General features: G+C 36.2%; 1 protein-coding gene across 5 annotated transcripts in view; it reads left to right on the forward strand.

The window, feature by feature from the left end:
- Positions 1-27611, forward strand: part of BRINP3 (BMP/retinoic acid inducible neural specific 3) — a 263548-nt gene that overhangs the window by 205693 nt on the left and 30244 nt on the right. For all 5 annotated transcript variants that reach the window (XM_033099868.1, XM_033099866.1, XM_033099870.1 and 2 more), the window contains one exon: positions 2452-2674. In XM_033099868.1, the coding sequence (XP_032955759.1) occupies positions 2452-2674 (223 nt within the window). The remainder of the gene's footprint in view (positions 1-2451; positions 2675-27611) is intronic.

Consider the following 27611-nt stretch of genomic DNA (forward strand, 5'->3'; position numbering starts at 1 on the left):
TAACAATGAAAATAATTAAAATATGCATACCCATGAAACAATAAAGGCTTATCAAAAGTGTTCAAGTAAAAGATGACAATGAAATGAATGATTAGTTTTCAAAGCAGTGGCATCTGCTCTGTGAATAATCCAAGGAATGCTTTCCAATTTCCATGCATCAGCTCCTTTATTCAAAAGAAGGAAACTCTCAAAAGAGACATATGGGACCAAACAAAATGTAGGGTACTGTGAAATTGGAATTTTAAAATGCATTTCTTATTTATACCCTACTTACTAGAAAAAGGAAAGATTTGAAGCATATCAAATGGCTGTATCCTCAAAAATGTTTACTTATAATTTTTTTTGCTACAAAAAGTGTTTTCTTTTGTTTTTTTCTTTTGTTATATTTTTCCTTCTGGTACAAATCTATACCATACCTGCAACATCCAGAAGGTATCTAGAAGATACCCCAATATCCAGAAGGGGTCTGTATTTGTTTGTTAGAGAAGAAATAACAATCCCGATGTTCACGAATATAGCTTTCCGTTAGTTAAAAAGTTGCATTTTCTAACATTGATGAAATAGTGTGGATATGAATATTGAAATAGTCCAAATATATAAAAGAAAAATTAATTGTTCTAAATATGTATATGAAATAATGTGGTTTACTTATCACATGTAAATGGCATATTTTAAGAAGCATTAATGATAACGTGGTGGTTTTAAAACACTGCAATAGAGATAGTATCTATATATAAGAGAGAGGTATTAATACACCTTGTTCGTATTCAATTGAATAGCTGTAATGACATTTGAAAACAACTGCTTTTGAATTGGATATTTAAAAATAAGTGGCAATTTAAAACAACTGGTCAAAACATCATAAAATTTTACAGTTACTTGAGATTATCATCTGTAACTTTCTATCTCATAAAGGAGAAAAGTAAGGCACAGAGAGGCTGAAATTTAATGCATACCGTATAACTTTCTTACGGGTAGAAAAGTGACTAAAATATAGTTTGTCTCACTTGCGAAATAACACATCTTCAGCCATTGAAAACATTTTCCGATTATTGTGATATGTTTACATGTATGTATGGAGTTAACCCAGCCATGTACTACATGGAAATTAGTGCAGCATTTAAAATAAATCATTTAAACAAGTAGTAAAACAATAAAATGTTCGTGTTTCAAGTCCCTGTTCATATTATTTACTTGGGATGAAAAAGGAGAGATGCAGGAACGGCTCTACTATCTTTTTATTTTTATTTTTTATTGCGGTAAAATCTATATAACATAAAATTTGCCATTTTAATCATTTCAACTGTATGAGTCAGTGATATTAACTACTTTCACAGTATTGCGCAATGATCACCACTGTCTTTTTCCCAAAAAGTTGTCATCACCCCAAATAGAAATTCTGTAGCTGTTACGTAATAATTCCCCATTTCCCTCTCCCCGCTCCTCTAGTAAATTCTAATATATTCTCCATCTTGACTATTCTAGGTATTTCATATAAGTGGAATCATATAATATTTGTCCTTTGTGTTTGGCTCGTTTCACATAGCATGCATTTTCAAAGTTCATGTTGTGGCATGTATGAGAACATTTATTTTTTATGGCTGAATTATATTTTATATTACGTATAAATCTATTCATCTATTGATATAGAGTTGGATTGTGTCGATATTTTGGCTATTATCTCAACAGTCTTTAGGTTTTAGATAATCAATACATACACCTTTTATATTATTAAGTGCAGCATCAACTTTTGTTAATCAGACATTTGAAAGTAAAACCATTTTAGACCTGATAATTATTGACAGAAAAACAAAAGCCAGTATTGGACCTTTAAACTCTTTATTTTTTTCTCTTTCGCATACGTTTCTGTTTTAAACTATTATGTCCTGACAAATTGGAAATGGCTAGTTCAAGGGGATCGATCATCAGAGGACAGTGTTGAATTATACTTTTCTGTTTAAAAAGGTTTCTTTTCCGTTAAACATTAATGAATGTATTTCCTAATGAGTACTCATGTATATATTCCAAATAAAGTTAATAAAGATTTCTGAAAACATCTCTTTGACATGCACCACTTGGAAAGGATTATTCCTTCTAATGCCACAAATGAAAGATGGATGAGCACTAGCTATGGGAGAATGTTCATTCAAATAACATCAAAAACAGAACATGGAAAAATGAAGTTCAACTTACACTTTTGTCCAAACTACTTGCTTTAGCTTAGCTCAAATTATTTTAATTCTCTACTTCTAGGGACGTTCTAGTTTAAGGGGAACAACAAAAATGAAATAGTCTTAAAGCATAAAAAAATCCCATCTTTCTGTTAATTTGCTACTCGCAAATAATAGATTATATTTTGTTACTTAATGGTAACATGAAATGTGTTTTGGGGAAAAAGGAAGGTACTTTTTTTATAGCTAAAGCATTGAATTTTAACTTTTTTTTTTCCAGATGAATTCAAGTTCTTTATGAAAAGGCTACCCATTAGTTATTTCCTCAACACGTCTACCATAATGCATTTGTGGACAATGGATTCTAATTTTCAGCGCCGCTATGAACAACTGGAGAACAGCATGAAGCAACTTTTCCTAAAGGCGCAGAAGATTGTACACAAGCTCTTCAGCCTTAGCAAGAGGTGTCATAAACAACCCCTCATTAGCCTCCCAAGACAAAGGTAAGACATTTGCGGCAACGGACATTTTCCCCAGTGAGCTCTATTTATTTCTGAATGCAGGGGTGGTAATACACATAGCACAATGTTATTTATATTACTAAAAATAATTTGAAAATAGCATATTATCTTAAGGTTTTAATCTTCCAAAGCAATGGTACCATGAGGCACACATAAACTAGCACTTCCCAATTTTCTATTTTATTTTATTATCAGAATCGCGAGGTCATTCTAACTTGTTCTGTATGGTAGTCAGCTAACAATTGTATTACAGTGAACAGAAAACACACAGCCTTTTGCTTGTATTGTAAGCATAGGAAGTAAACAGGACCACAAAGTGAAATTTCTCGGTATGTGATTTTTCAATTCAAAGAATTTAAAGTTTATTTTCTTTGATTAGTGTTCAGAGTACTATAAGTCTTATTCAACATGAATCTCTGAAAATTGCTGTGAAATTTACTAACAATTTATGTGAATGATGACAGACTACTAAACTACTGTGTCTGAACTAATTTTAAGAAGCACAGTTTTTGGGTTTGCTACTAATGATGTATTGACCAGTCAGTGCAATAAAAATTTGTGTTTATTTATTTGAAGTCAGATTAAAAATACATCAAACTGGCAGAGTAGCATTCCATTGTGTGTTGTATATACCACATCTTTATGCATTCATCTATCAAAGGACACTTTGGTTGTTTCCATGTCTTGGCCACCGTAAATGAAGCTGCAGTGAAAATCAGGGTACATGTTTCTTTACGGATAAATGTTTTTAGATATTTTGGGTAGAGGGATTGCTAGGTCACATGGTAATTCTATTCTTAATTTTTTGAGGAACCTCCATGCGGTTTTCCATAATGGCCACACCAATCTGCATTCCCACCAACAGCGTATGAGGGTTCCTTTTTCTCTGCAGCCTCTCCAACTTATTATTTGCCTCGTTGATGATAGCAATTCTTACCAGTGTGAGGTGGTATCTCATTGTGGTTTTGATTTGCATTTCCCTAGTAGCTAGTGAAGTTAAACATTTGTTCATATATCTGTTGGCTGTTTGTAAGTCTTGTTGGGAGAAGTTTCTCTTTATGTCCTCTGCCCATCTTTTAATTGGATTGTTTGTCTTTTTGTTGTTGAGTTGTATGAGTTCCTTATATATTTTGGATATCAGCCCCTTATTGGAGGCGTTGTTTGCAAATATGTTCTCCCATTCGGTTGGTTGAGTCTTTGTATAGTTGATGGTTTGTTTTGCTGTACTGAAGCTTTTTAGTTTGACATAGTCCCCATTCATTTATTTTAGCTTTCACTTCTCTTGCCTTTGAGGTCAAATTCATAAAAATCTTCTTTGAGCCCAAGGTGCATAAGTTTAGTAACTGTGTTTTCTTCTATGTAGTTTATTGTTTCAGGTCTTATGTTTACGTATTTGATCCATTTTTGAGTTAATTTTGGTACATGGTGAGAGATAGCAGTCTAGTTTCATTCTTTTATACCTGGCCATCAGAAAAGATGAAATAGTGCCATTTGTGATAACTAGGATGGGTTTTGAGATCATTATGCTGAGTGAAATAAATCAGACAGAAAAAGTTGAGAACCATATGACTTCACTGATATGTGGGATATAAAACTGAAGGCAACAAAGGAACAAGACAAGCAAAGAGACAAAAACTCGTAGACGTAGGGGCCGGCCTGATGGCTCAGGCAGTTGGAGCTCCATGTTCCTAATGCTGAAGGCTGCCGGTTCGATTCCCACATGGCCCAGTGGGCTCTTAACCACAGGTTGCTGGTTCAATTTCTTGACTCCTGCAAGGAATGGTGGGCTCCGCCCTCTGCAACTAAGATTGAACACAGCACCTTGAGCTGAGCTGCCGCTGAGCTCCCACATGGCTCAGTTGGTTGGAGCACGTCCTCTCAACCACAAGGTTGCTGGTTCACTCCCGCAAGGGATGGTGGGCTCCGCCCCCTGCAACTAGCAATGGCAACTGGACCTGGAGCTGAGCTGTGCCCTTCACAACTAAGATTGAAAGGACAACAACTTAACTTGGAAAAAATCCTGGAAGTACACACTGCTCCCCAATAAAGTCCTATTCCCCTTCCCCAATTCAAAAACAAAACAAAAAATAACAACCAAAAAAAAACCTCATAGACACAGACAGACAACAGTTTAGCGTTAAAGGGGTTAAAGGGGGAGGGGGAATGGTAGAAGAGGGTAAAGGAGTGAAATATATGGTGATGGACATAATGCGATATATGCATGATGTATTATAGAAGTGCACACTTGAAACCAGTGTAGTTTTGTTGACCATTGTTACCCAATAAATATTAAGAAAAAAAAAATTATATACAAAAGAACATTAAAAAACATCAAAATGAAAAGCTAAGGTAAAATATAGAACTATATTACAAACAATATGCATTTGTACCAATATCTGTCATAAAATGCTTGAATTTTCACTAGATGCTTAAATCATTCAGAGGAGAAATCTATAATTACAGATTTTTGTCACTGGTATGAAACCTGAAAGACTATACATTTTTGTAAATTTCAGTTTTAAAATAAGTCATTGTCATTTTATTTTACAATTCATTAGGTTTTAGGATATTCAGAATGTATGCAACCATCAACACAATCTAAGTGAGAACATTTTCGTTGTCCCAAGAAGAAACCCAGTGGAGATTGGCAGTCCCCCCCGGGGCCATACATCCAGCCCTAGGCTATGTATCTCTAGAAATTTGTCAAACCTATTCTCCCTATCGATTTGCCTGATTTGGACATTTCTTATAAATGGAATCATACAATACGTGTCCGTTGCTGGCTTCTTTTATTTAGCATAGTGTTTTCAGGTTCCTCTATGTCGCAGCAGCTATCAGTAAAATGGGTCTGTCACATTTTGTTTATCATTCGTCATTTGATGGACTTTTGGGTTGTTTCCACTGTTGGGCTAGTGTGAATAACGCAGCTATGGACATATGTGGCTGTATGTTTTCCATTTTCTTGGGAATATACCTAACAGCATAATTGACGAGTCATACCATGTTTCCCTGAAAATAAGACCTATCCGGACAATCAGCTCTAATGCATCTTTTGGAGCAAAAATTAATATAAAACCTGGCCTTATATTATATTATATTATTATTATACACGGTCTTATAGTAAAATGAGACCAGGTCTTATGTTAGTTTTTGCTCCAGAAGACGCGTTAGAGCTGATTGTCCGACTGGGTCTTATTTCCTGGGAACACGGTAACACTGTCTTTAACTTTTGTGGAGCTGTTTTACAAAGTGGCTGCAGCATTTTATATTTCCACCAGCTATGAGTGACAGCTCCAATTGCTCCACATTGTTCCCCATACTTGTTAAATCTGTCCTTTGATTATAGTCACCTGAGCTAAGGTGAACTAGTATCTACTTACGGTTTTAATTTACATTTCCCTTTTGACTAATGATGCTGAACATCTTTTCATGTGCTAAATAGTCAGTGTTTATCTTCTTTGGAGAAATGTCCATTCACATTCTTCATCTGTTTTTAAATTGTTTTCATTTTCATGATAGATGTGTTAAGAGTAAGTTTTATGTTTGGGTGCCAGTCCCTTATCTGTTATAAGAGTAGGATGATATACAAATACCTTTTTTCCATTCTCTGAAATGTTTGGGGTTTTTTTTGCACTTTCTTGGTCTCTCTCTCTCTCTCTCTCTCTCTCTCTCTCTCTCTCTCTCTCTCTCTCTCTCTCTCTATCATCAGTCCAGCTAAACCTTTGTCAATTTTGTTGATCTTTTCAAAGAAATATTTGATTAGTTTTCTTGATATTCTTATTTTTTTCTTTAATTGATTTTTTTCACTCTAATTATTATTTCCTTTCTTCTGTTTGTTTGTGTTTACACTGGTTTTCTTTTTCTGGTTTTGTTGAGAGAAAAGGTAGGTTATGATTTGAGAACTTTCATCTTTTTTATTACAGGCATTAACAGCTATGAATTTCCCTGTAACCACTGCTGTAAGTTTTGTTATTTTATGCTCTCCATAAGATTTCTTGTTCCTTCCATGCATAAGATTTCTATACATCTATCTGTCTGCATATTTCCATTTAACATTTCCAAATAGAGAATCATGGCTGGGGGAAGACATTGTTAATTGTAGCAAACTTTATACTTCCTGTGTGAGTTAAATACAGTTTGTAAACCACTGGAATATATGCTCTCAAACAAAATAGTAAATGAAGAGAATATGGTGGGTTAGGAAGCAAATTGATGAGCTTGGTTATAAACATGTTGACTTTAAGGGTTCTGCTTAACAAGTAAGACTAGAGCTGGGTCTTTACTTCTGAAGCTCAGGAGGTGCTCCTGAGCAAGCGGGGTGACAAGCATCAGTGTTTGTGAATCCACAAGATCTGGGAAACGTGTAGATAGAATCTGAGGATATATTTAAGGGGTGAGTGGAAAAATGGAAACTGTAAGTGCGCAGATAGCAGGGTATAATGCATCATAAGAACCATAGTAATTTCTAGTGAAAACAAATTTAAACATACAAATATGCCATAAAAGTGTAAGATGTGTAAGAACTATATGAATCAATTCAAGTTGGATGCATGCAGAATAAATAAAAAAGCAGCATAAAATAAAGATGTATTATTCAGAACGAAATTCAATAAACTATAGGAATTAATATTTGATTTATTTAGTTTAGAAGTTTTGGAGAACAAAGATCGCCAAAGGCTTTTCTTGATTTTCTTTTTTCAATTTAGCATAATTCATATGTTAGCTATTACTCGTCTCACACACATACACAATGCAAACTTCTTGCAAGATGCAAGATTTTATTGAATTTTGTTTTTTTCCCATGACCATTTTTCTTTTACTAGGTATGTGAGATTTTGTTTCCATTTTGCTTTTATTTTCCCATTTTAATAGAATAATGCAAAATAACATTAGGAAAACGTGTGTGTGTGTGTGTGTGTGTGTGTGTGTGTATATACATATATATATATACACATATATATATGTATGTATATATGCAGTATAGTCTGTTAATAGAATACAGAGGAAGAAGAATTTGGATATTTATGAGGTATGTTTTTAAAATCTTTGGAAGAGAAAATGGCTAAGCAATACCCGTGAATCACTTCTATTGGAAATTCTGTTTTTTGTTCTGCCGGTAAGGTATTTTTCTCAGATTTTTAAAAAATGTAGCCCACCAAAAAAAACCCCTGGCTTTAAATATCTGATAATTCTGAAATCTTGAAAAATAAGCAAAACAAATAAAATGCATCTTCCTAGTAAGATTATTTCTTGACAGTTCCTGCATATGGCAAGTAGGTTGATGACGTTCTTCTTCATAGCGTAGTATTTCTTTATAATCCTTCCTTTGGGATAAAGTGTGACACTCAGGAAAACCCCAAATCTGCACTGTCAACACTGCCTCTCTCAGGAATTCACGTGACATGAAAATCTTCTTTCTTACTTGATTAAGTTCTGAAGCCTGTGTTATTCTGGATTCCTTGAGGGAGTCAACTTTTGTTGCTATGTTAAAACTTTTGAGATCAGGAACAATGGTGTATTCATTTCATTAAAGGACAAGTACAGTGGTTATTGAAGAGTATTTACGCATAGTTCCTAGTACAGTTCAGAATGGTATTGTGATCAGGGACTAAGAGGTAGAACAAAAGAAAAAGAGCATTTGAGGAAAATGGAGTTGAAAGGCAGCAGCATCCATGAGTGTGGGGAGGTAAAACAAGTCTGGGAATGCTGACAGACTGTAGCCATGAACGTACTGGGGGAGGAGGGCCCTGTCCACTGAACCCTCTAAAGAGACGAGAATCAGGCAGAGTTTATAAGAGATACAAATGTGGAGTTATCTGCTGGAGCTCCAAGAGACAGCCGTAAATTCACAGAGCAAGTGCTCAATAAATACCTGATGAGTGCTCTGCAATGTTTTTCTTAATATTTTAGTTCAGCTTCGAGAAGCATACAAGTTAATACTTCATGGAGAACAGTTCCTACTCTACATAGATAGGATCACGTGTTATAATATGCATAGCATGTTTTGCTTTGTTTTGTTTTGTTTGTTTCTTCATTAAGCAGGCCGCTGTCCCCTCCCATTCTGTCTAACGGAATTGAAACAGTGGCATAGCCTCTTAGGGCTACTATAAAAACTACCACAGACTCAGCGGCATATAAACAACAGTTGATAGTTCTGGAGGTTGGAAGATGTAGGTGCTGGCACAGAGGTGTACCAGTGAAGGCCCCCTTCCGGGTGCCAGACTGCTGACGTCTCGCCATGTCCTCACATGGTGGAAGGGCCACGGGACCTCTGTGAGATCTGCATTATAAAAGCACGAATCCCTTTCATGACGGATCCATCCTCATGATCTTAGTGTTTCCCACGGGCCCCACGTCTTCATACTGTCAGCTTTAGGGTTAGGATTTTAACTTGTGAATTGTAAGGGGACAGAAACATTCAGATTACAGCAGACAGAGCTGGTCTCTATCAGTAAGACCTTGAGACAGAAGCGTGAGAAGCCACCTGTTCTGTGCAGGAGTCCTTCCCATGGTGGATGGCAGTGAAGCTGGCGTGTAGACACAGGAGAGTCAAGTATCGTTCAGACCCCATTTTTGTTTGACCCTTGATCCAGTGCATTTCTCTTCCTGAGGTTATGTTTTCCAACTTCTTCTCTAACGCAAACATAACTTTTTGTCTCGTATGTGTCACCAAGTAGTCACAACTCTATAATGCGTGCAAGAAAAATAGATATTTTAACGTTTCATGGCGAGCGATCTTTGAGAATGATGTTGACCACATCTGACATACAGGAATAATGGAGAAAATTCTTTTTAATCATGTTTTTTGCCTCTTGAGTACCTTTTCGTCCCCTTTCAGCATACTTCCTTTTCTTCATTTCTTCTTTGCTGGATATCCAGTTTCCCTTTTAGTGCGCCCTTTTTCTTGACCCTTATTCTCTGTTATATATCTCCTCTTCACCGAAATCATTCTGTACGCAAATTTTTTTTTTTTTTTAATGCAGCGTGACTTGGCACTCTTGCAATCTCAGTTTCCAACTTGTCACCAATCTTCTGCAAAATAGTGCCTCCCCACCTAGTATTGACTTTCTTTTTTAATGCATTAGAGAGTGACAAATAATAGATTTTTATTCTCTTTCCAACATTTTTCACACTTTAAAATACAGGTAGTATCTACCCCTTCCAGTAAGTTCCTCTTACATCAGCTTCTTTGAGTTGGATTTCCTTCACTTATAACAATAGGAGCATTTTCTAGTAGATGTAAAATCTAATAAGAACCTGGATCCATTTTTAATGTGTCCTGCAAGCATTAAAAATGAAGTCCAAAATTATGATTTGCCTGTGGTAATAAATACCCTTGATCTGGCATAAAGCTTGAGATGGAGCAGGACCCTCAAACTCTAGTACAGTAAATGTGTTTGCTTATTAGTTTGTTGTGATAGTTAATTTTCTCATACTTAATTTTGTCGAAGTAGTATTAGGGCATATAAATAATCATCCAGTGAACTGTTATTACACAATATTGAGAAAGGCAATTTGGGCGAATATTGGCTTTGGGACGGGGACAATGTGAAAACAAACCTTGTTGCCAAGTCTTAATGGTGCATTATATAAACAAATAAAGAAATAGAAATGCATGACATTAAATGCAACAATATAAGGTAAATATAGCTATTAAACATTGTGAAAAATCTCATTTTACTTTGCACATGAACAAAATGGAAATCTGTGAAAAAATTTGCAGTTTCCCAATATATAAGCAATAGAAATATAGAAATGGGAAGAATTTTAATTTACTATCAGAACATTTTTATAAGGAGTTTTCATGCATTTATGAAAAAAGTTTTCAGGGATTAAAATTCTTATTTTGTATTAATAAATTATATAAGCTTGGCAGGCAAAATGATTTATTTTTGTTGTGTTTTTAACAATGAATAGACAAACTGATTAGATAAAATAAGTTATGTGATATTACAGTAGAAATCATAGATTAAGCAGGAATGTCATTTATACCTAGGAAGCATTTTTTACACTACTGCCACCCTGGAAAGTACGATTATAAATTTAAGGTTACAGGTATTTCATTCATTATACAATAACAAAAAAAATCCCGTTCCTTAATATCGTCATTGGACTTGTGAGAAAAGACCTTACATATTGGAAAGCCATCCATCTCATAGTGGCAGATACAGGTTTCCCAAATTTCTATTTTTCACATGAAAGCTAGAATCTTAACATCGGTATTAAATATGTCAGTATGTCTTGAGGTGATAGTTTCCTTTTTTTCAGTTTAGACAACAGATCCGCCAAATATCCAAGTCTGAATAACCACAGTTTTGTCTGGCAATCATTCTTTCAAGAAAAACGGTTTGCATGAGAGAAGTGCTTATGTCATCTTGCAAATGAAACAACTGCACAGTGCTTTGCCTGCCTCCAGGCAACTATTAGAGTTCAGTGGGCAGCGCAGGTATTTCATCTATATGCCCATTTTACTTTGACATATGGATGTGAGATCGAATAACCTTTCTTTGACTACTTCACCACCACATGTGTAAATGAAACTTGCTTTGTTTTGGTTCTACAAGTATGTGGCAGAAGATAACATATGCCTACTAGTACAGCAGTTTGGCTTCACTGCTTTGATTTCTGCTAAGTTGCCAGCAATAGCTTCCCCACCATTGCTTTTGCCACCATTGATGAAAATGTCAACATGATGCAAAAGGAAAATAACGTCTTGGTATTTCTACAAACTCCGTGTACCCTCCGATAGGACTTTGCCGCACCCCCTTTCCCATTGACCACTGTGCACACCCAGGGCTATTTGGCACTTTGAAAACATTGCTCGAGGTCAATTTCAACTGCTCGTATGAACCTAACGGACCTAGAAGACAAACTGTGGGGGCTTCCCTTCTTTTACTTCTCTTGGGTTACCTGAGCCCATGCTGCACCACACCTTTCCACCTCCCTTGAACCTAGGAGGGATAACTCTTGCCAGATGGCTGTGAGTGGAAAGAATGCGGGGGAATTCTGAATTGGGTCCCTAAACGATGGAGGACCACACGCCATCCAGAGCTCTTCTCCCCTGTAGCTGAAATGCAAATGTGGTGGCTGAAACCAAAAATCAGGACAAGAAGGAACTTGTTCAGAAGGGCAAAGCCCAGTCTTTTCAAGGTTAACCTATCAGTCCTGGACTGTTTATGACTGTACTGGTATTTGAGAGGAATAGAATTGCATTTTTTTCTAAGGCAATATTATATGTCTAATGTTACTGCAGCCAGTTTGCTTCCTAACTAATAATAAGACATTATTGAACAGCCTGCAAATCCTTCAAAATTGCAAAAGTTGGTGTTTAATTAAAAATGACATTTATGTGATTAATACAACGGACTTTTGCTGAGAGTAGTTTTATATGAAACTGTAGGGAAAAGTCAAAACTTTAATTTGCCTTTCTATGTTAGAAAAGCATTTTTCAAATTATTTTGTTGTGTGACAGCCATGTCGTGATGAGTCACAGGCACATGCTAAGTAATGAAGCAGTAAATTTAAAGAGTGTAATATTGAGGTATCTTTAGTGTGTGGTTGAGAAATTTAAAATTTATATCAATTATAAAGTACCCAGCAAATGGGAGGTGCTTAAATAATTATTAGTAAACATTTCTGAAACAGAACACACTATTTCTTATGTATAGGTCATTTCTAATATATGAATGCATTTTCTGCAAAATGTGTTTTTTATGTGTTTCATAGTCAAAATAAATTATGTCATGAAGATAATGGCATAAATGCTGTAAGAAACATATTATTATTTGTATAGAATAACACATAGCAGACTGGATTCCTATTCAACAGAGCCAGGGAGGTACATTTTCAAAAAGAAAAAAAAAGTGCAGGACCACTTGTAAACAAATCTCAAGGTAGATGAATTTGTCCTTTCTCTCAGGCTACTTCCTGTCACCAAATTCTTGGCGTTGCCTGTACTTCAGCTCTCATGACTCTAAATCATTCTTTTCCTTTCATCTAACATTCCTATGTTGGCCTTCAGCTCAGAAATCATTTCATGATCTCTCAGTTTATTAGGTCTTGATAGATATCAGCTGAAAATAATTATTTCAAAACCAATTTGTACTTAGGTCTAAAAAGTTTTTTGTGCTTTTTAAATCAATTATTTGCTAGCCACGGCCATATCCAAGTATATACAGAGGGTGCAAAAGACATGTATACACATTTTAAGAAAGGAAATATCTGTATTAAAATTGTGATACTCAATATATACCAATAACAAAAGGTGAATACAAATCATGTGTATACCCCTGTGGCATACACACACACACACACACACACACACACACACACACAGCCCAGGGGTATAGATATGAAAATCTGTGCAATTATAACAATATGAATGTGCTTCGTGGATAAAGGATCATGTGGAGTGACCAAAGAGCTTGTGTCCTTTACCTTATATCCACACAATGCTGCCGACAGCCCACAGTCTCTACAGGAAAGAAGTCCAAATGCAAACCATGGAAGCACTCTTTTAGATAGCTGCTTTTAATAATATTAACAGAGCTCCTTTTGGAAATCCTTTGGATTTAAAAGTGTGTATTTGTATGTGTGTGAGAGTTGTACAAAATGGTAGGTCATTAGCTCATTATATGCTTTCAGTAGAAATCTTTTAGTGTTGCCTTACTCTCCTTTTAAATTTGTTTATTGTCTGAGGAAAAGGAAGCTAAGATCCAAGGGTAGTTGTCTTGAGAATCACACATATTCCCACCAAGAGAGATTTTTTTTTTGTATTGTTCACTCTTCAGATGTCACTTAGTACCTCCTCGTCCATCTTCTTGACATTAAAACAGTCTTCTAAGAAAGATTAGGAGTGTCGTTACCAAACAGTTGGAGTTGCTGGCTAAAATAATCAGATTTGAGAACAGTAAAAATGTAGACAGTTCCAGAGGACTCTCCTAACACTTATGCTAACTTGCTTGAAAGGAAAAGAGCCCTACCAGGAAGATCTTGGAACTAAAACCATAAAGTATAATGCCCAAGACTGAGAACTGCCTTTCCCAGAGCCATTTGGAGGGTCACTTTGCTTAAACAGTCAAAACCAGTTCCTTATTAGACACAGACCACAGGTTTCTTCACAGAGGGTGGTCAGAGGGTTGTGATCCATCTTTATTTTCTCCTCACTCAGGAGTTGATGATAAGCCCTCATTATGTTCCACTAAACAACTTGAATCTAATGAGCTACTGATGTTGGTTTTCTAAGAATAAATACATAAACACATACATTTGTAAGCAGATTTGGAGACTATAAATCTTATAAATTCTTCTTGGAAATGTACAATGTATACACACGTGCCAAATTCACAATAATGTCCTACAATTAGAAAAAAAATAGATTTGTTTAAATAAGGACTTTCAAGAACAACAAAAAAATATATTTCCTAATATGCCTGTTAACTTCTCAAAGCATATACTTAACTCTGTACCATCTTTTATTTTTTTTAACTTTTACAGATTCTAAAATTGTCCTCTGTTGTAATATAGTCATCACAGGTACCATAAAACATGTGGTAATTGCCTTGAACTGAAAATGATTTTAGATCTTTGTTTTCTCAACTTCTTAAATGCTTTCTGAGTGGTACCAATCCTTGGAAAATAATTCTTTTAATTACTGACTCAGAAATACTTGGAGATTCTCCTACTCTTCTCTACAAAAGCATAACTTGATGTGGTCCTGCAAGTTAAATGCCAGTTTGTTTACCAAACATATTTTGTCATCCTATTTTTGTATAACTTTGAGCTCTGAGATTTTCATCCCAGTAGTTTGCGTGAGATGGAAGGTTGTATTAAATGCAACCAACCCTGTGATGGTTAATTGGCACATGAAGTTATAGTTCAGAGAGAAAAATGTTATGGAGTGCAAGGGAATATACTGATTACTTGTTGACATCATATTAACTATCAGTGGTTAGTAAGTGGACCACAAAGTAAGAATCGATATAAATCCCAAGACACTCATGTTTCTCTAAGTCATACAATGTTATTGACAATTAAATTCTGAGGATAGATGCGCTTTCAACTATAGATTTAAATCAAGGCTGAAAATCAGTCTCATTTCTATTTGAATCAGTTCTAAACGGTTTTACTTATTACAGAAGCAATGGATACGTGTTTACTTGCCAAAATAAATAGGACACTGAACATCATCTGCTGTTGGGATGCCGCAGTGGTTTTTATTATGTCAAACCAGCAGTCCGTCTTATAAATCAAATTTATTGTGTTATTCATAAACCTTTCCGTTGACTACTTCCCCATTAAAATCTTGTAGCTGAGGTAAACATCATGATGTAGGGGTGACCTGACTAATTTTAGAGTAGAATACAGTCTCATTCTGTAAATAGTATATACATAAAAGAGGAATAAAAAAGTGGTTTCTCATATTACATGAAAGTCTCTTCTGTCAGCTTTTATTCAGATGATATTGGAGGCTTCCATGTGTGCAGATGAAATCGGTTGTGTCAAAACTGTCACTAGTAAATACATAGATAAGACAGCATTTGTCCTCAACTCTTTTCCATTCTAAATGATGGCAGTAGTAGAAAATCATTTGATGTTGAGCAAAAGACTAAACATCAGGGAAACCTAATAAACAGTGTCTTTATCCAATCAATCCTGCTCATCTGGGTGGGGGAAAATCTCCTCTGGGATGTTTTAATGATAAATTTTTTCTAATGCTTAATTTGGTGACACCATGTAAAGGCAGTGTGCAGTCTTCATAGTATGTTTTATAATCTTCATGCTGAGGAAAAAAATAACCTTACTCACCTCCCTTCATCGATATTATTTCCTTACATGTATGCCTCACATTTATATGTACGTGTGTATCTGTATTGCTTGTGCGTGCACGCGCGTGCACACACACACACACAGTATGCACACTATACCAAGTCATTACAGTGGTGCATGGCTGGAATCCAGAGTTCTTTTCCTTAAACATTAAGATAATATTTTCTAAAAGCAAATGGCTTTATGAATCAAGAAGGGGAAAATTAAACATTACCAAGGAATGCACCGGCTCAAATCCCTAACACTGGGGGAAAAAATAAAAAAATAAAAATCCTTTGAAAGACTTCATTGGAGGCAGCCACTACAAGTTATAAGTGAGTGAATACATTTCAAAAATCAATGCCAATTGAAATCAAAATCCCCTATCTCACTATCCAGATGCACTTCAGACAGCAACAAATAGACCAGCACAAAAGAACATCGATGTGACAAAAGAACACAGGAGAAAATGAAGGTCAGTTTGCTGTGGTTGTTCTATTAAACCCAGCAGGAAGACTTCATGTAGGTTTCTCCAAGGAAACAAACAAGATCAAGGCTGAGGTAGTACCTTTTATTGAGCTGAAATAAAATTAATTCATACAAGCAGGAAAGTTCACTATGAACAATCTAAAAAGAAAATAGTAAGAATATAAGGAAAGTCTACCAATTTTAAGGTAGATTTCTGTTTATAAAATAGCCTCAATATCACACACACACACACACACACACACACACACACACACACACATCCTCAACTGTGTATTAAAAACATAAGGAGGACAATGCATGATTCTGATCAAAGTACATGATGTTTGTTTCATGCCCTTGTCTAAATTCCCCTTGAAATGAAATAAATTCTGTCTCAACCTGATGTTATGAAATCATTGGATCCATATGCAGGAACGTGGAGAGATTTTTTACTCTCCTGCAGGAAACAAAACTGACCAATTCACGGTTTACCTCATCCCCATGAAAGCCACCCAAATGGCCGAGAGAGGACCCCTGCCATTTGAGTGGAACCCCCCAATAGCCTTTAAGACCGAATTCTTCAAAGTGCATAACCTGTTTTTGCCCATTTAACATAATGTTACAGGGTAGCTAGTGCTCTTCCCCTATAATTGCAATCAAGAAAACTGAAGTGTATATAATCTAAACAAGTGGCCAAAGCTGATTGGATCAGTGGTGGCGGAGCAAGGATCCAAACTCAAGCGTGTGCCAGGAGAGCTTGGGTCCTGATCTCCGCCCGGGTGCCTCCCAGGTTTGTAGTGTTTGTAAGAATTGGCTCCTGGTAATCTCAGTGCGAAGGAATTTGAGGCAATATTGAATCCATGCCAAAGCAGGAAGTCGTGAAACGGAATAATCAGAAAACAGGAAAGGTTCTGGAAGATAAAAACGATGATCACTAAATTTAAAATAAAGGCAATGGACTGTTAGAGAAAAGGGAATTGGTTTACTGGAATACAATCTTAGGAAACTAATCCAGTATTTATAATAAAGAATGGGGAGATGTAATTTATGAAAAAAAAAAAAAGCAAGGAGCATGAAAAGCATGGAGTATGCATAACAATTACCATAAGATGTGAACTGATACCTGATTGAGAAGCATCAATGAGAGAGAGAGAGAGAGAAAGAGAGAGAGAGAGAGAGAGAGAGAGAGAGAGAGAGAGAGAGAGAGAGAGAAAGAGAGACCACATGCTAGAGAGCAAATTTTTCTTTAAAACTTGCATCGGATGAAAATAGACCGAGTGTAACATTTCTGGTTTGTCTAGTTCATGAAGGACTTTAAAGATCTGGCACATTTTAAAAGCCAGTGTATTTTGTGCGTGGACACAAAAGAAAAGACAAAAAGTGTTCACTGTAGCAAATTCATCTCATGCGGCTGGTCCAAGGCTGACTACTGGGCATTTGTCCGTTGTGGACCCAGGATTCATCGTCTCTGGATTCGGGTAACTGAAGGCAGACACAGCCAGCGCCTCTTTGCCGAGCCCAGCTTGGCTGCCTGAGTCCCTGTCTTTCTTCCTCTGGGAGGAACTGGAGCAACAGCAGCTTGATAGGACAGCACAGAGTGCATGAATGGGAAGCCAGGTCCAGCCATCCATGAGAGGGAAGCCTGCGCCCAGCTGGCCCTGCTTTCCGAGGTGACAGCAGAGTTCGTCTTTCTTTCCAGCCCTGGAAATCTAATCAAGTGAACATGAAAAAAAAAATTAATGGACAACATAAAATTCTAAAGTATGGTAGACCAATGAATGGTGTTTTGGGAAGAAAAATAGTGACTCAAGAATTTTATGCTTGGTCAAGGGATTTCCTATAGAAGAGAAAAACAAAAGGAGATTCTTACATATGTGATGCCTCAGATAGGAAAATCTCTAACCCTCTGGAAATATTAGTTATTAAATCAAGAAGTGATAAGATAAGCATTTTAAGAAGATATATAAACTTTTTCGTGACTTAAAAATTACACACACACACACACACACACACACACACACACACACACACGGGGGGGGTTGCCAAAAAATGCATACAAGTAGACACTTTGGTCAGCGTTGCTCCAGCAGTAGTTCGCCATAATCAGAAGTGTCTGGATTCTGATGGTAACCACTTTGAGCACCTCTTATAATTGCAGAAGTCAAACGTGACTTGTGTTCATATTTTATCGAGATACATTGAATATTACAATTTCAATACAGTTTTCCTTTCTTAAAATGTGTATATATTTTTTGGCATCGTGTGTGTGTGTGTGTGTGTGTGTGTGTGTATGTGTGTGTGTGTTACAGTCTTACTAGAATGTCTGTTCTTTTGTTGTTTTTATTATTTAATCTTGCTGAGGAACTTCTAGTAAAATTAAACTGGAATATGAATTAACAAAACCAGATATATTTAAAAGCACATATGATTATTACCTGTAGATGTCATGCTTATTTATCTGAAAAGGCTCCAGAGAATCAACTGGAGTAGAAAACAAAACCAAACTTAAAAAAAATACTTAAACAAATGAATGAAGTTACTATTTACAAAATAATTTAAAAAAACAATAGCCTCCTAACAATTGTGCAAAAACAAGAAAGAATACATAGCAGGAAAGATGACAGCATTTACAAGAATGTTAAAATACATAATTTAATTAAGGAAATAAATAAGCTAAAACAAGACTATTGAGGATATTAAGGGAAATTTTGAATAAATGGTGAGCTTAGGCATGATTCTGAATGGAAAATATAGAGATATTATTTTCCCTCACATTAATTTTACTCAATTTAATGCATCATTAATCAGAATTTATCTAGGAAATTCAAGTAAGCAAAATTAGTAAATAGTATTTTAGTATATGTGCTGCCGAAGCGAGCACAGTAAATAGTATTTTAAAGGGAGATAATAGTAGGCTAGCATCACCAGATATCAAAATCCATGGAGATAATGAAATGGGATTTTTTAAATGTAGAAAAATCATATTGTGTGTGTATATGTGTGTGTGTGTGTGTGTGTGTGTGTATACACACACACATATATATATTCAATAAATATATCTTAATGGCAAAAGTTTCACAAGAGACAAACCCATTGGCATGTGATATTTTCATTGGTAAAATACTCTGTGTACGGTTTGGAAGAGTCGATGCATTTAAACTACGGAACCTGTGAAGAGCAGCCTCACTTAAAGAGCCACTGCATTAAAATGCTAAAGCGAAGGGGTCCTTTCACAAGTATTATAAGGAAGCCAGTGTATGTGTCTGCACCTGTGCTTAAAAGGAGGTACAACTGCTCAAGTTCCAAATTGAATTGGCTTCAAAGATGCTGAAAAATGGCCTCTCTGTAAGTTTTTCTCTCTTGTGAATAGAGATTTTTCTTTTTTAAGGGAGGAGTGGCAGACTATAGTGGCATTCTCTGCAGGAGGCACCTGTGAAACTTGGCAACTTTAAGTGCCTTTAGCTGCTGGTATGAATAGCTTTACAGTATGTGAGTGAAGAGGCAACCAGGGCGTTCTGATGCATGAATTCATAGGATGCTAATTTGGTTATCCCTGAATTGTGAGACTGGCTCAACATTTAAGTGTTGTTTTGAAATACAGTTCACTTCATCTCACCAAGTTTGAAAACATATCCCTTGCCTTTAATTTTATCATTTTATTTTGTAAAAGGCTTGTTGTGATGTGGAGAAAATGTCAAAATTAAGTTATATCTGGTCCTAAAATTTCTAGTTTTGTAAATAAAATGAATACTTTGTTTATTCTAAAATTAACTATATGTTTGCAATAGGATCAATAGTTATAGTAGGTGTATATGCATAAATGTAGGCCTGTGTCTGGAACATTTTTATGCTATGTGGTTAGGTAAATAGGCATCCAGGTAAATTACTTTTTTGTAGCAATGACCCATTTGCCAACAATAAACATATAATATTAATGATCATATCACATACAGAAGTACATTTTGTATCTTTATCTCTATATAAAAATCTTTGTCTTTAGACTAATAAATATATTTTATGGTACAAACCAATTAAGCAAATCCCATTTAAGCTTCATCAAAAGGAATAAAATATGTAGGGATAAATTTAACCAAGGAGGTAAAAGAACCATATTCTGAAAACTATAAGACATTGATGAAAGTAATTAAAGATAACACAAATAAATGGAGGATATACTGAGTTCATGGAAGACTTAATTAGCGTTAAACTGTCTGTATTACCCAAAGCAACTTACAAATTGCCCATTGGTTCTTATCACTCCTGCCTGTATCTAGAGCCTTCTCCTTACCGGACGATGGCACCTCCAGCCAGCCCCAGCCTTCCTTGGACATGCATGTCCAACACTGAGTCTTTCCACATGCTAGTCCTTATGTCTGGCACATTCACCCCACTCTCCTACCCCTTTCCCCTGCCCAATCTACCTGTACTTTTTGTGCCTTTCCCCATGGATGGTGCTATACGGGTTTATGCAATTATCTAATTAACATCTTTCTCTTTTGTTAGATGGTAGTCTCTAAATGGCTAGGACCATTTATTATTTGGCTCAATAATTTCTCCTGAAAGTTTAGCGTGGTTTCTGGGACAGAGAAAGTGCACATTATTACCAGTTTCATCTAGGGAAATAAATCTTTTGGGGGGAAAATTCATCTTATTTAGGGTTTATACATTGTTTTTGAAAAGGCACATTATTGAGAGGTTTCTGTGTACCAAGCAGTATGCTTGGGACATAGGAATCTTTTATATGCCTCAGCTTGTGTAATCCTCGTAGCTTATGTACTTTTATCCCTGTTGACAGGTGAGCTAACAGTCAAAGAGAGATTAAGTGTCTTACTCAGGAACTACTAGTGAGAGGCAGAGCTGGTGAGAACCCAGAGCTGGTAGCATTCAAGTTGGTGATCTCAAACCCTCGGTACTGTAACTCCAGGAGGGGACTATCTAGCTATTATAAATGTATTGAGAATGCTACTCAAAGTAACAGAGGAAACTAAGTTATATTCTTATTTTTGTTGTTATTTTTACAGTTAACTCTGAATTATGTCCATGTTTCAGTGTCTGATTTCAGATAAGTAATTGAATACTTGATTATTTTTAATCAATTTTTACATATTACCTATTCATACTGCTGTGTCCCCATCCACCTAGCGGCTCAAATAAAAACCACGTGGTCCTCCTGGTTTCCTCCCTCTCCTTCATATTAATATGCCATCCAGCAACAAGTCCTGGTAGCTTTATTTCTAAATATCTACAATCCATCGATCTAGGTGATTCGAGCCCTACTCCTTCCAACATTGCCCAAGCTACCATCCCATCTTCCTGAAATTAGAGATCGAACTGTGGCATCATCACCGGTCCCAGTCATTCCACTTCTGACCTCTTCTCCCCTTAAATTCATTCTCCCACAGCAGGAGGGATACTTTTCCGTAAAACATTTTTTTTTCCTTCCTGGCTTTCCATTTCACTCTAAGGCTATAATCTAGATCTGCTTCCTACGACGACCATAATGCCTCTTGAGCTGGCCCCGTTTCATCACTTTCCACTAACTCAGGACAGGGCAGTCATGCTGATCTTTGTTATCCCTTTCATGCCACGCCAAAGCTTCCGCACTCAGCCTGGAATGCATATCCTTGTCTCAGCTTTGCAAAGCTCATGTATTCTAGTCCTTTAGCTCTCAGCTCAGACATGACCTCCACAGAGTGGCTTTCCCCAGGCTTCTTCCCACAGCAGCCCTGGAGTATTATTCTCTATCACATTACACGCTTCATCTTTTTCATGGCACTTCTGTGTGAAATTTCGTATTTCCTGTTTGTTTATTGTTTCCCATATTTACGGAGGATTAAATCCACAATGGGACCATGTCTCTTTTTCACTATTGTATTCTTAATCCCAAAATACAAAAAAAAAAAAAAAAAAAAAAAAACACTATAGATGGTTTTTATTTGTTTTCTGTTTTTTTTTCTGTTGGGTTTGGTTTTTATGGAAGCTTAGGTATAGAGCGAATCATTCATAGAGCTCAGAGTTATAATTTGCTTTCTATGTTAGGACCCTGTCTCTCTCTGTGTGTGTGTGTGTGTGTGTGTATGTTCATTTTATGGTCTTCATTTTGGGCTTGATATGTCTTTAAATGTGGATATATCGTTGTAAAATGTGTAGTGATGATTTTCAAGAATGCATACTTAATTTGCATTAATCATATTGTGCATTTTGTTTTCCTTTTTTCTCATAAAATATGTAAGATCCATGTATTGTTTTGTACCTGCAATTTTGTGGCTTCTAATTGCTGTATAGTATTTTCTAACTTGCATCTACCATTCTATCTATACATTCCTTCGATTTGCACCCAAACTCTCTCTAAGCCTCCACGCCCCCACCAGCATACATTATTCTCTAGGGAACATGCAGCTGCATGTCTTGCCTGTGATCTGTGTAATGAATTCCTCTGTGATATATACTTATGAGGGATTCGCTGAGCCATAACATATATACAGATTTTTCAATAAGGCAAAGTAGTCGTTTAGCAAATATTTGTTGAATTAGTTATTTTAACACTGTGTAATGAACTATCTTACATTATATTTTTGTTACATGGAGAAGTGTAAACTACATAAACAATGTATCACAAATTCTTAGAGAATAAATTTATAGTCTTACTATAAACTGTAAAATATAGTCATCTATGGCTGCATAACAAGTTACTCCAAAATTTAGCAATTTAAAACAACAAATATTTATTATATTATAATTTCTGTGAGTTAGAATTTGGGAAGTCTTTAGTTTGTTTGTTTTTCCTAGAGTCTCTCATGAAATTAAACGGTAGGCTGCAGTCATCTGATGGTTTGGCTGGGGCTGGAGGTTATACTTTCAAAATGGTGTAGACAGGTCCATGGAAAGGCGTTCTTAGTTCTTTGATAGATGGACCTGCCAGAGTGCTCACTGAGTGCGAAACGTATAATGAACAAACACATTAGGGATCATTTTTCCGACATGAAAAGAACCCACAATGGTTCTACGTTGGTCGGGTGGGGAGCAGGATTGTGTGGGTGTGGGGACTTGTGACTGAGGTCCACGTGGCCATTTGAGATCCTGCTCTGTGGAGCCTTGGCATTTTCAATGAGTGGCTTCCAAGGTTACCAGGGACATCAACGACCAGCCAGTAAAAGGGACAGGAGTGTGTAGATAGGCACCACCTGCTTGTGAAGGGGCTGGATCAGTAATTATGTCTTCCATTCCTACCTCAGGTCAAGAACTTGTCACATGGCTGTATCTGGATGCAAAGCGACTGGGAAATATATTCCCTGCCTGTACAGTCACTTTCTGGTGGCACCTCCAAAGTGCCATGCTAACTCTTAGAGTTATTGGGACAATTAAGCAAGATAATACACATGGTGGTCTTAGGACACTGTCTGGGTCATAGCAAGGCCTCAGAAAATAGGAGGTTGAAGGGGAACATGTGGGCAGCGATGCCCCTTTCGCTGCTTTGCTCAGGACTTCCACACTTAGCATGTTTTTCCTCTCTTGAGATGATTAAAATAACTCACTGGGTACATGAAAGCAGCTCAAAAGGTTTGTGGCCTCTAAATGTAGTTAATTAGCTCATTACTTTGCCAGAGGGAATTAAAAATGTTTTGATGAGAAACTTAAATTGAGTAAAGCAAACCAACAAACCAAAAAGAGAGCTAAGAGAATGGCCAGGTTACTCTCCTGATTGCCCAAATGATAGCAGGAGGACACAGGGTCACCAGGCTGGGGAAACTGAAAGGAGACATTTTTGAAGATTGTTTTTAAGGGAAAAGTCACACACACACAGTCAAACAGCTCACAGATCTGAGTCAACTCTTTTATTTGCTCAGACAAACCTGCAAACGAGAGAGAGAAAGTAACGTGTCTCAAAACCAGACAGATGTCTTTATGGCGAAAGCAGAATCGTTCTCTGGGCGTGCTTCCAGAATTCTTTCCTGAAGATACACTTTGCGACCCACCACACCATTGTCCCGTGCCTGGCCACGCCTACTTGAGAGCATGGCCACACTGAGATTTGTGTTCAGAAATTCAGAAGATAAACCCATGTCTCCAAAATAGATACGTAGCTCTTAACAGATTTTTCTCTAAAGAACGGAATGGTGTGCACTACGTTATTTGGAAATTAGGACTGGCTGTCTTATTCACCTGGGCTACTGTCATCATTTACCTCTTGTTCTATCTAGATTTTAAAAGTATAATGTGCAAATAGTATTCTTGGTGTTATCCATTACAGTATATGGAATTTATGTAACCATTTCTCGATAAATGCATTTTGGAAGAGAATGCCAGAGGAATAAGAAAGACTGCTAACTAGGCAGCTAAAAGCAACCTTCTGTTCGCTACCACGCACAGTTTAAAAGTCTCCATCACGTCAGTCGCACTTCCATTCTTCACACAGGCATGCCGCTGTAAACACAGATTGCCTTATTGTCCTGGGTGTTCAGAAACTGCACCTGTTCTTTTTTATGGTCTTTAAAGAACATAATGCTATAATTATCTACTGCATGAATAACAAGTATCCACAGAACTGGTAAATAATACAGCACTACAAGCGAAAATTATAGTTTAATGCTTATTTGCATGTCGATGACCAAAAGCGTATCTCTCCATGCACCTTTCATCTGGTAGACAATAAAATTACTATCTTTTTACTTCTAAAAGATATTTCTTTGTTTTAATTATAGGCTGAGCTGGATAAAACATTTTTAGAATTGGTTTATATAGAGAAAACTATTAGTGAGAATGAAGAGAATGAAGAAGTAAGGTTTGTTTGTTATTAACCTTCTCACACTTCTATTTCTTCTCTTGATCCTTACCTCAAAAAAAGCACAATAATAGAGTGGTTTTGAATAAATTAGATAATCATATAAAATTGAATATGGTTTATTTATATTATGACAGAAATTGAGCTATATATATATATATGACAGCCTAGTGGAAATTCTACTGCCTTTATACACATGGTAGACTGACCCAATCAAATAGAACTTTCAAGTCCCTTTTTTTTAATGAAATGATAATCAACACATTTAAAAGATCTTTAAATTATTTTGCATTTTGTATTTTCTGTTGTAGAATTGGTATTGACATAAAGGCCTTCTTTGATCTACTGTAAGTCAAGCCTTGATAAATAAATGGATTCAGCAAAATTGGCCAAACACTGTCTGTATATAAATGTTTTATCCATTATACCTGAGCCCTACATATGTCAGAAAACTGGTTTGCGTGGTTTAGTCTTTCTCATGATTTTCTGCTACTTCAAGCATAGACATTCCAGTATTCATTTGTTAAACTGGTAAGACTTAGCAACCATCAACTGAGAGTTAATACTAGAGGCCTATTTTATTAACAAATAATGTGTGTTGAGTATGGCATTGTATCCTGTTCTTCCTGTTTTGGCAGACATCAGGAAGATTTCTAACAAGTTTAATTCTAGACCAAGTTGATACTAGTTAAGTTCTGTAAAATCAGTAGACAATGATAACATTTATCCATTAACCAGCTCTTGTCCATTTGATAGGGACAAATCAATTTTTCAACTAGAAACTTCAAAAAAATTGTGACAGACGAAATTGAATTGTCAGTCATATAACACATACTAACTGCTTGATAAGTGTTTGAAGGATCAATAATGTAATAATTTCTAATTATTAAATTACAAAATAATATGGTTAAAAGCCATTTTAAAGTCTACGAAAGCCACTAGCTACTTTCATGGGGATGCAACCTTATGACTATTGTTTACACACATCACCTAATCAAATCCTTACCACAACCACATAATGTGGGTGTTTCTTAACCTAGAGGAAGGAATAAAAGTCAAAGAAGTAGTGTATAACATTTACATGTCCATTACGGATGATGTATGAGATAGAAACTTCTACTGACTACTGAGTATCCACTTGTCATCCTCCCTACGTTTTCAAACTCCCTGTTGTGAGATGGGGCCGCGAGACCAGTTATAGGCAAGAGATTGAGAGAAAGAATGCTGTGTGTCTCTTCTGGACCAAAGAATTGAAAAGTCAGTGAATGCCCCTCCAACTTCTCTTCCCCTACCCTAGTGATCATAGGATAGCCTTATGTTGAGATGGGGAACGAGGTTATGTTGCTACAACATACAAACCCTGAATGTCAGTGACGTAACACAACGGAGATTGTTTCTTACACTCACTATCTAAACAGAGTTAGCAGGGCTCTGCTCACTGCGCTTGCTCAGGGTCCCCAGGTGATGGGTGGTCCATCTCGGCACATGCTTCCATGATGGCTGAGGAAAGAAGTACACCACCAAATTGTGCAATCATTTGTAGGTCTTCCTTCCAGAAGTCACATCCATCACTTTTATTTCATGGGTAAGGAAATTCACTTGGCCACTGTGATAGGTAGTTTTATGTGTCAGCTTGGCTCTGTTATAGTACCTAGTTATTTAGTCGAATGATTCTGGGAGAAACAAAAACAAAGTTGTATAATTTTTTAGAAAATCGGTGTATTTAGAGTTGTAAAGAGAAAAGAAGATAGGATGAAAACAAAATGCAATTAGGTAGAACTGACATGTGATTATATAACTTAGAAAAAGACTGATGTTTATTTTATAAAATGTTTGCAGTAGCCCAGTATTTTGCATTTTATATGAATTGATAAAAGTATTTTAAAATACTTTAATATTTCAAATTAAATTATTGATCACAAGTATTCTTATTAAGTACTTTAAGGGAGGTAAACATAGAATGAATTAATGTTATTTATGTTTTAAGAATAAAATTTGAAATGATTATTCAAATTATTATCCATTTAGTTGAGAAACATCAGTAAATTCATATAAAATATATAAATGTATCTAGATCACAGTTTATTAGGAAAAAACTCATTATACTGGAAGTTACTGATTTATGCACATCTGTAGTTTTATTCCATGTTATACACAATGCTGACATTCATACTTTTATGATTTATACTTTTAAGACATGAGTGAATGCTGGTTATGATCAAATTCAATACTTTATTTTTATGTGACCTACATTGTCCTCTTAATGATTAGTAATTATTTGTTAAACATTTATTCTCTTCACTGTCCTGTGAAGAAAAAGATAGTAGAAAATGTGTTCATGTTTGAGTATGCCGAATCCCAGCCCCCCTACTTTTATGTGATGTACATTCTAGAAGACTCCAAGGGAAAGACAGGTAATAAACAGTCAAATAAATACATGAGCTAATTTCCAGTAAGGTTAAAATCTATTCAGGAAATAAGAGGTGGCCGTGATAAAGATTGACTGGGGAGGAGAGTGCCATTTTCCATAGAAGAGTCTCTGAAGAGACATGATTTGAGCACAGACATGAAGGATAAGTAAGAGCTTGGTCGTGTAGATCAGGAAAAAAGAAACAGTAAGAGCAAAGACACAGAGCTCCATCTATAAGCTGGGAATTAAAAGGTGCAGTACTGAGGTATCCTGCCTTCAGTGGCAAGTACGGGTAAGTAGATAATCCGTTCTAATGCCAGGTGTTAAGTCCAACAGACATCCCTCCAGGGAAGACAGTCACAGTGGACTCTGGTGGGAGTGGGCGTGTGCAGTTGGCGTCTCTGTAATGTAGCAGCTAGTCCTCTAAATGCAAGGGGAACACGTGGAAAGCG

Source organism: Rhinolophus ferrumequinum, chromosome 27, assembly GCF_004115265.2.
Source record: "Rhinolophus ferrumequinum isolate MPI-CBG mRhiFer1 chromosome 27, mRhiFer1_v1.p, whole genome shotgun sequence".
Taxonomy (NCBI): Eukaryota; Metazoa; Chordata; class Mammalia; order Chiroptera; family Rhinolophidae; genus Rhinolophus; species Rhinolophus ferrumequinum.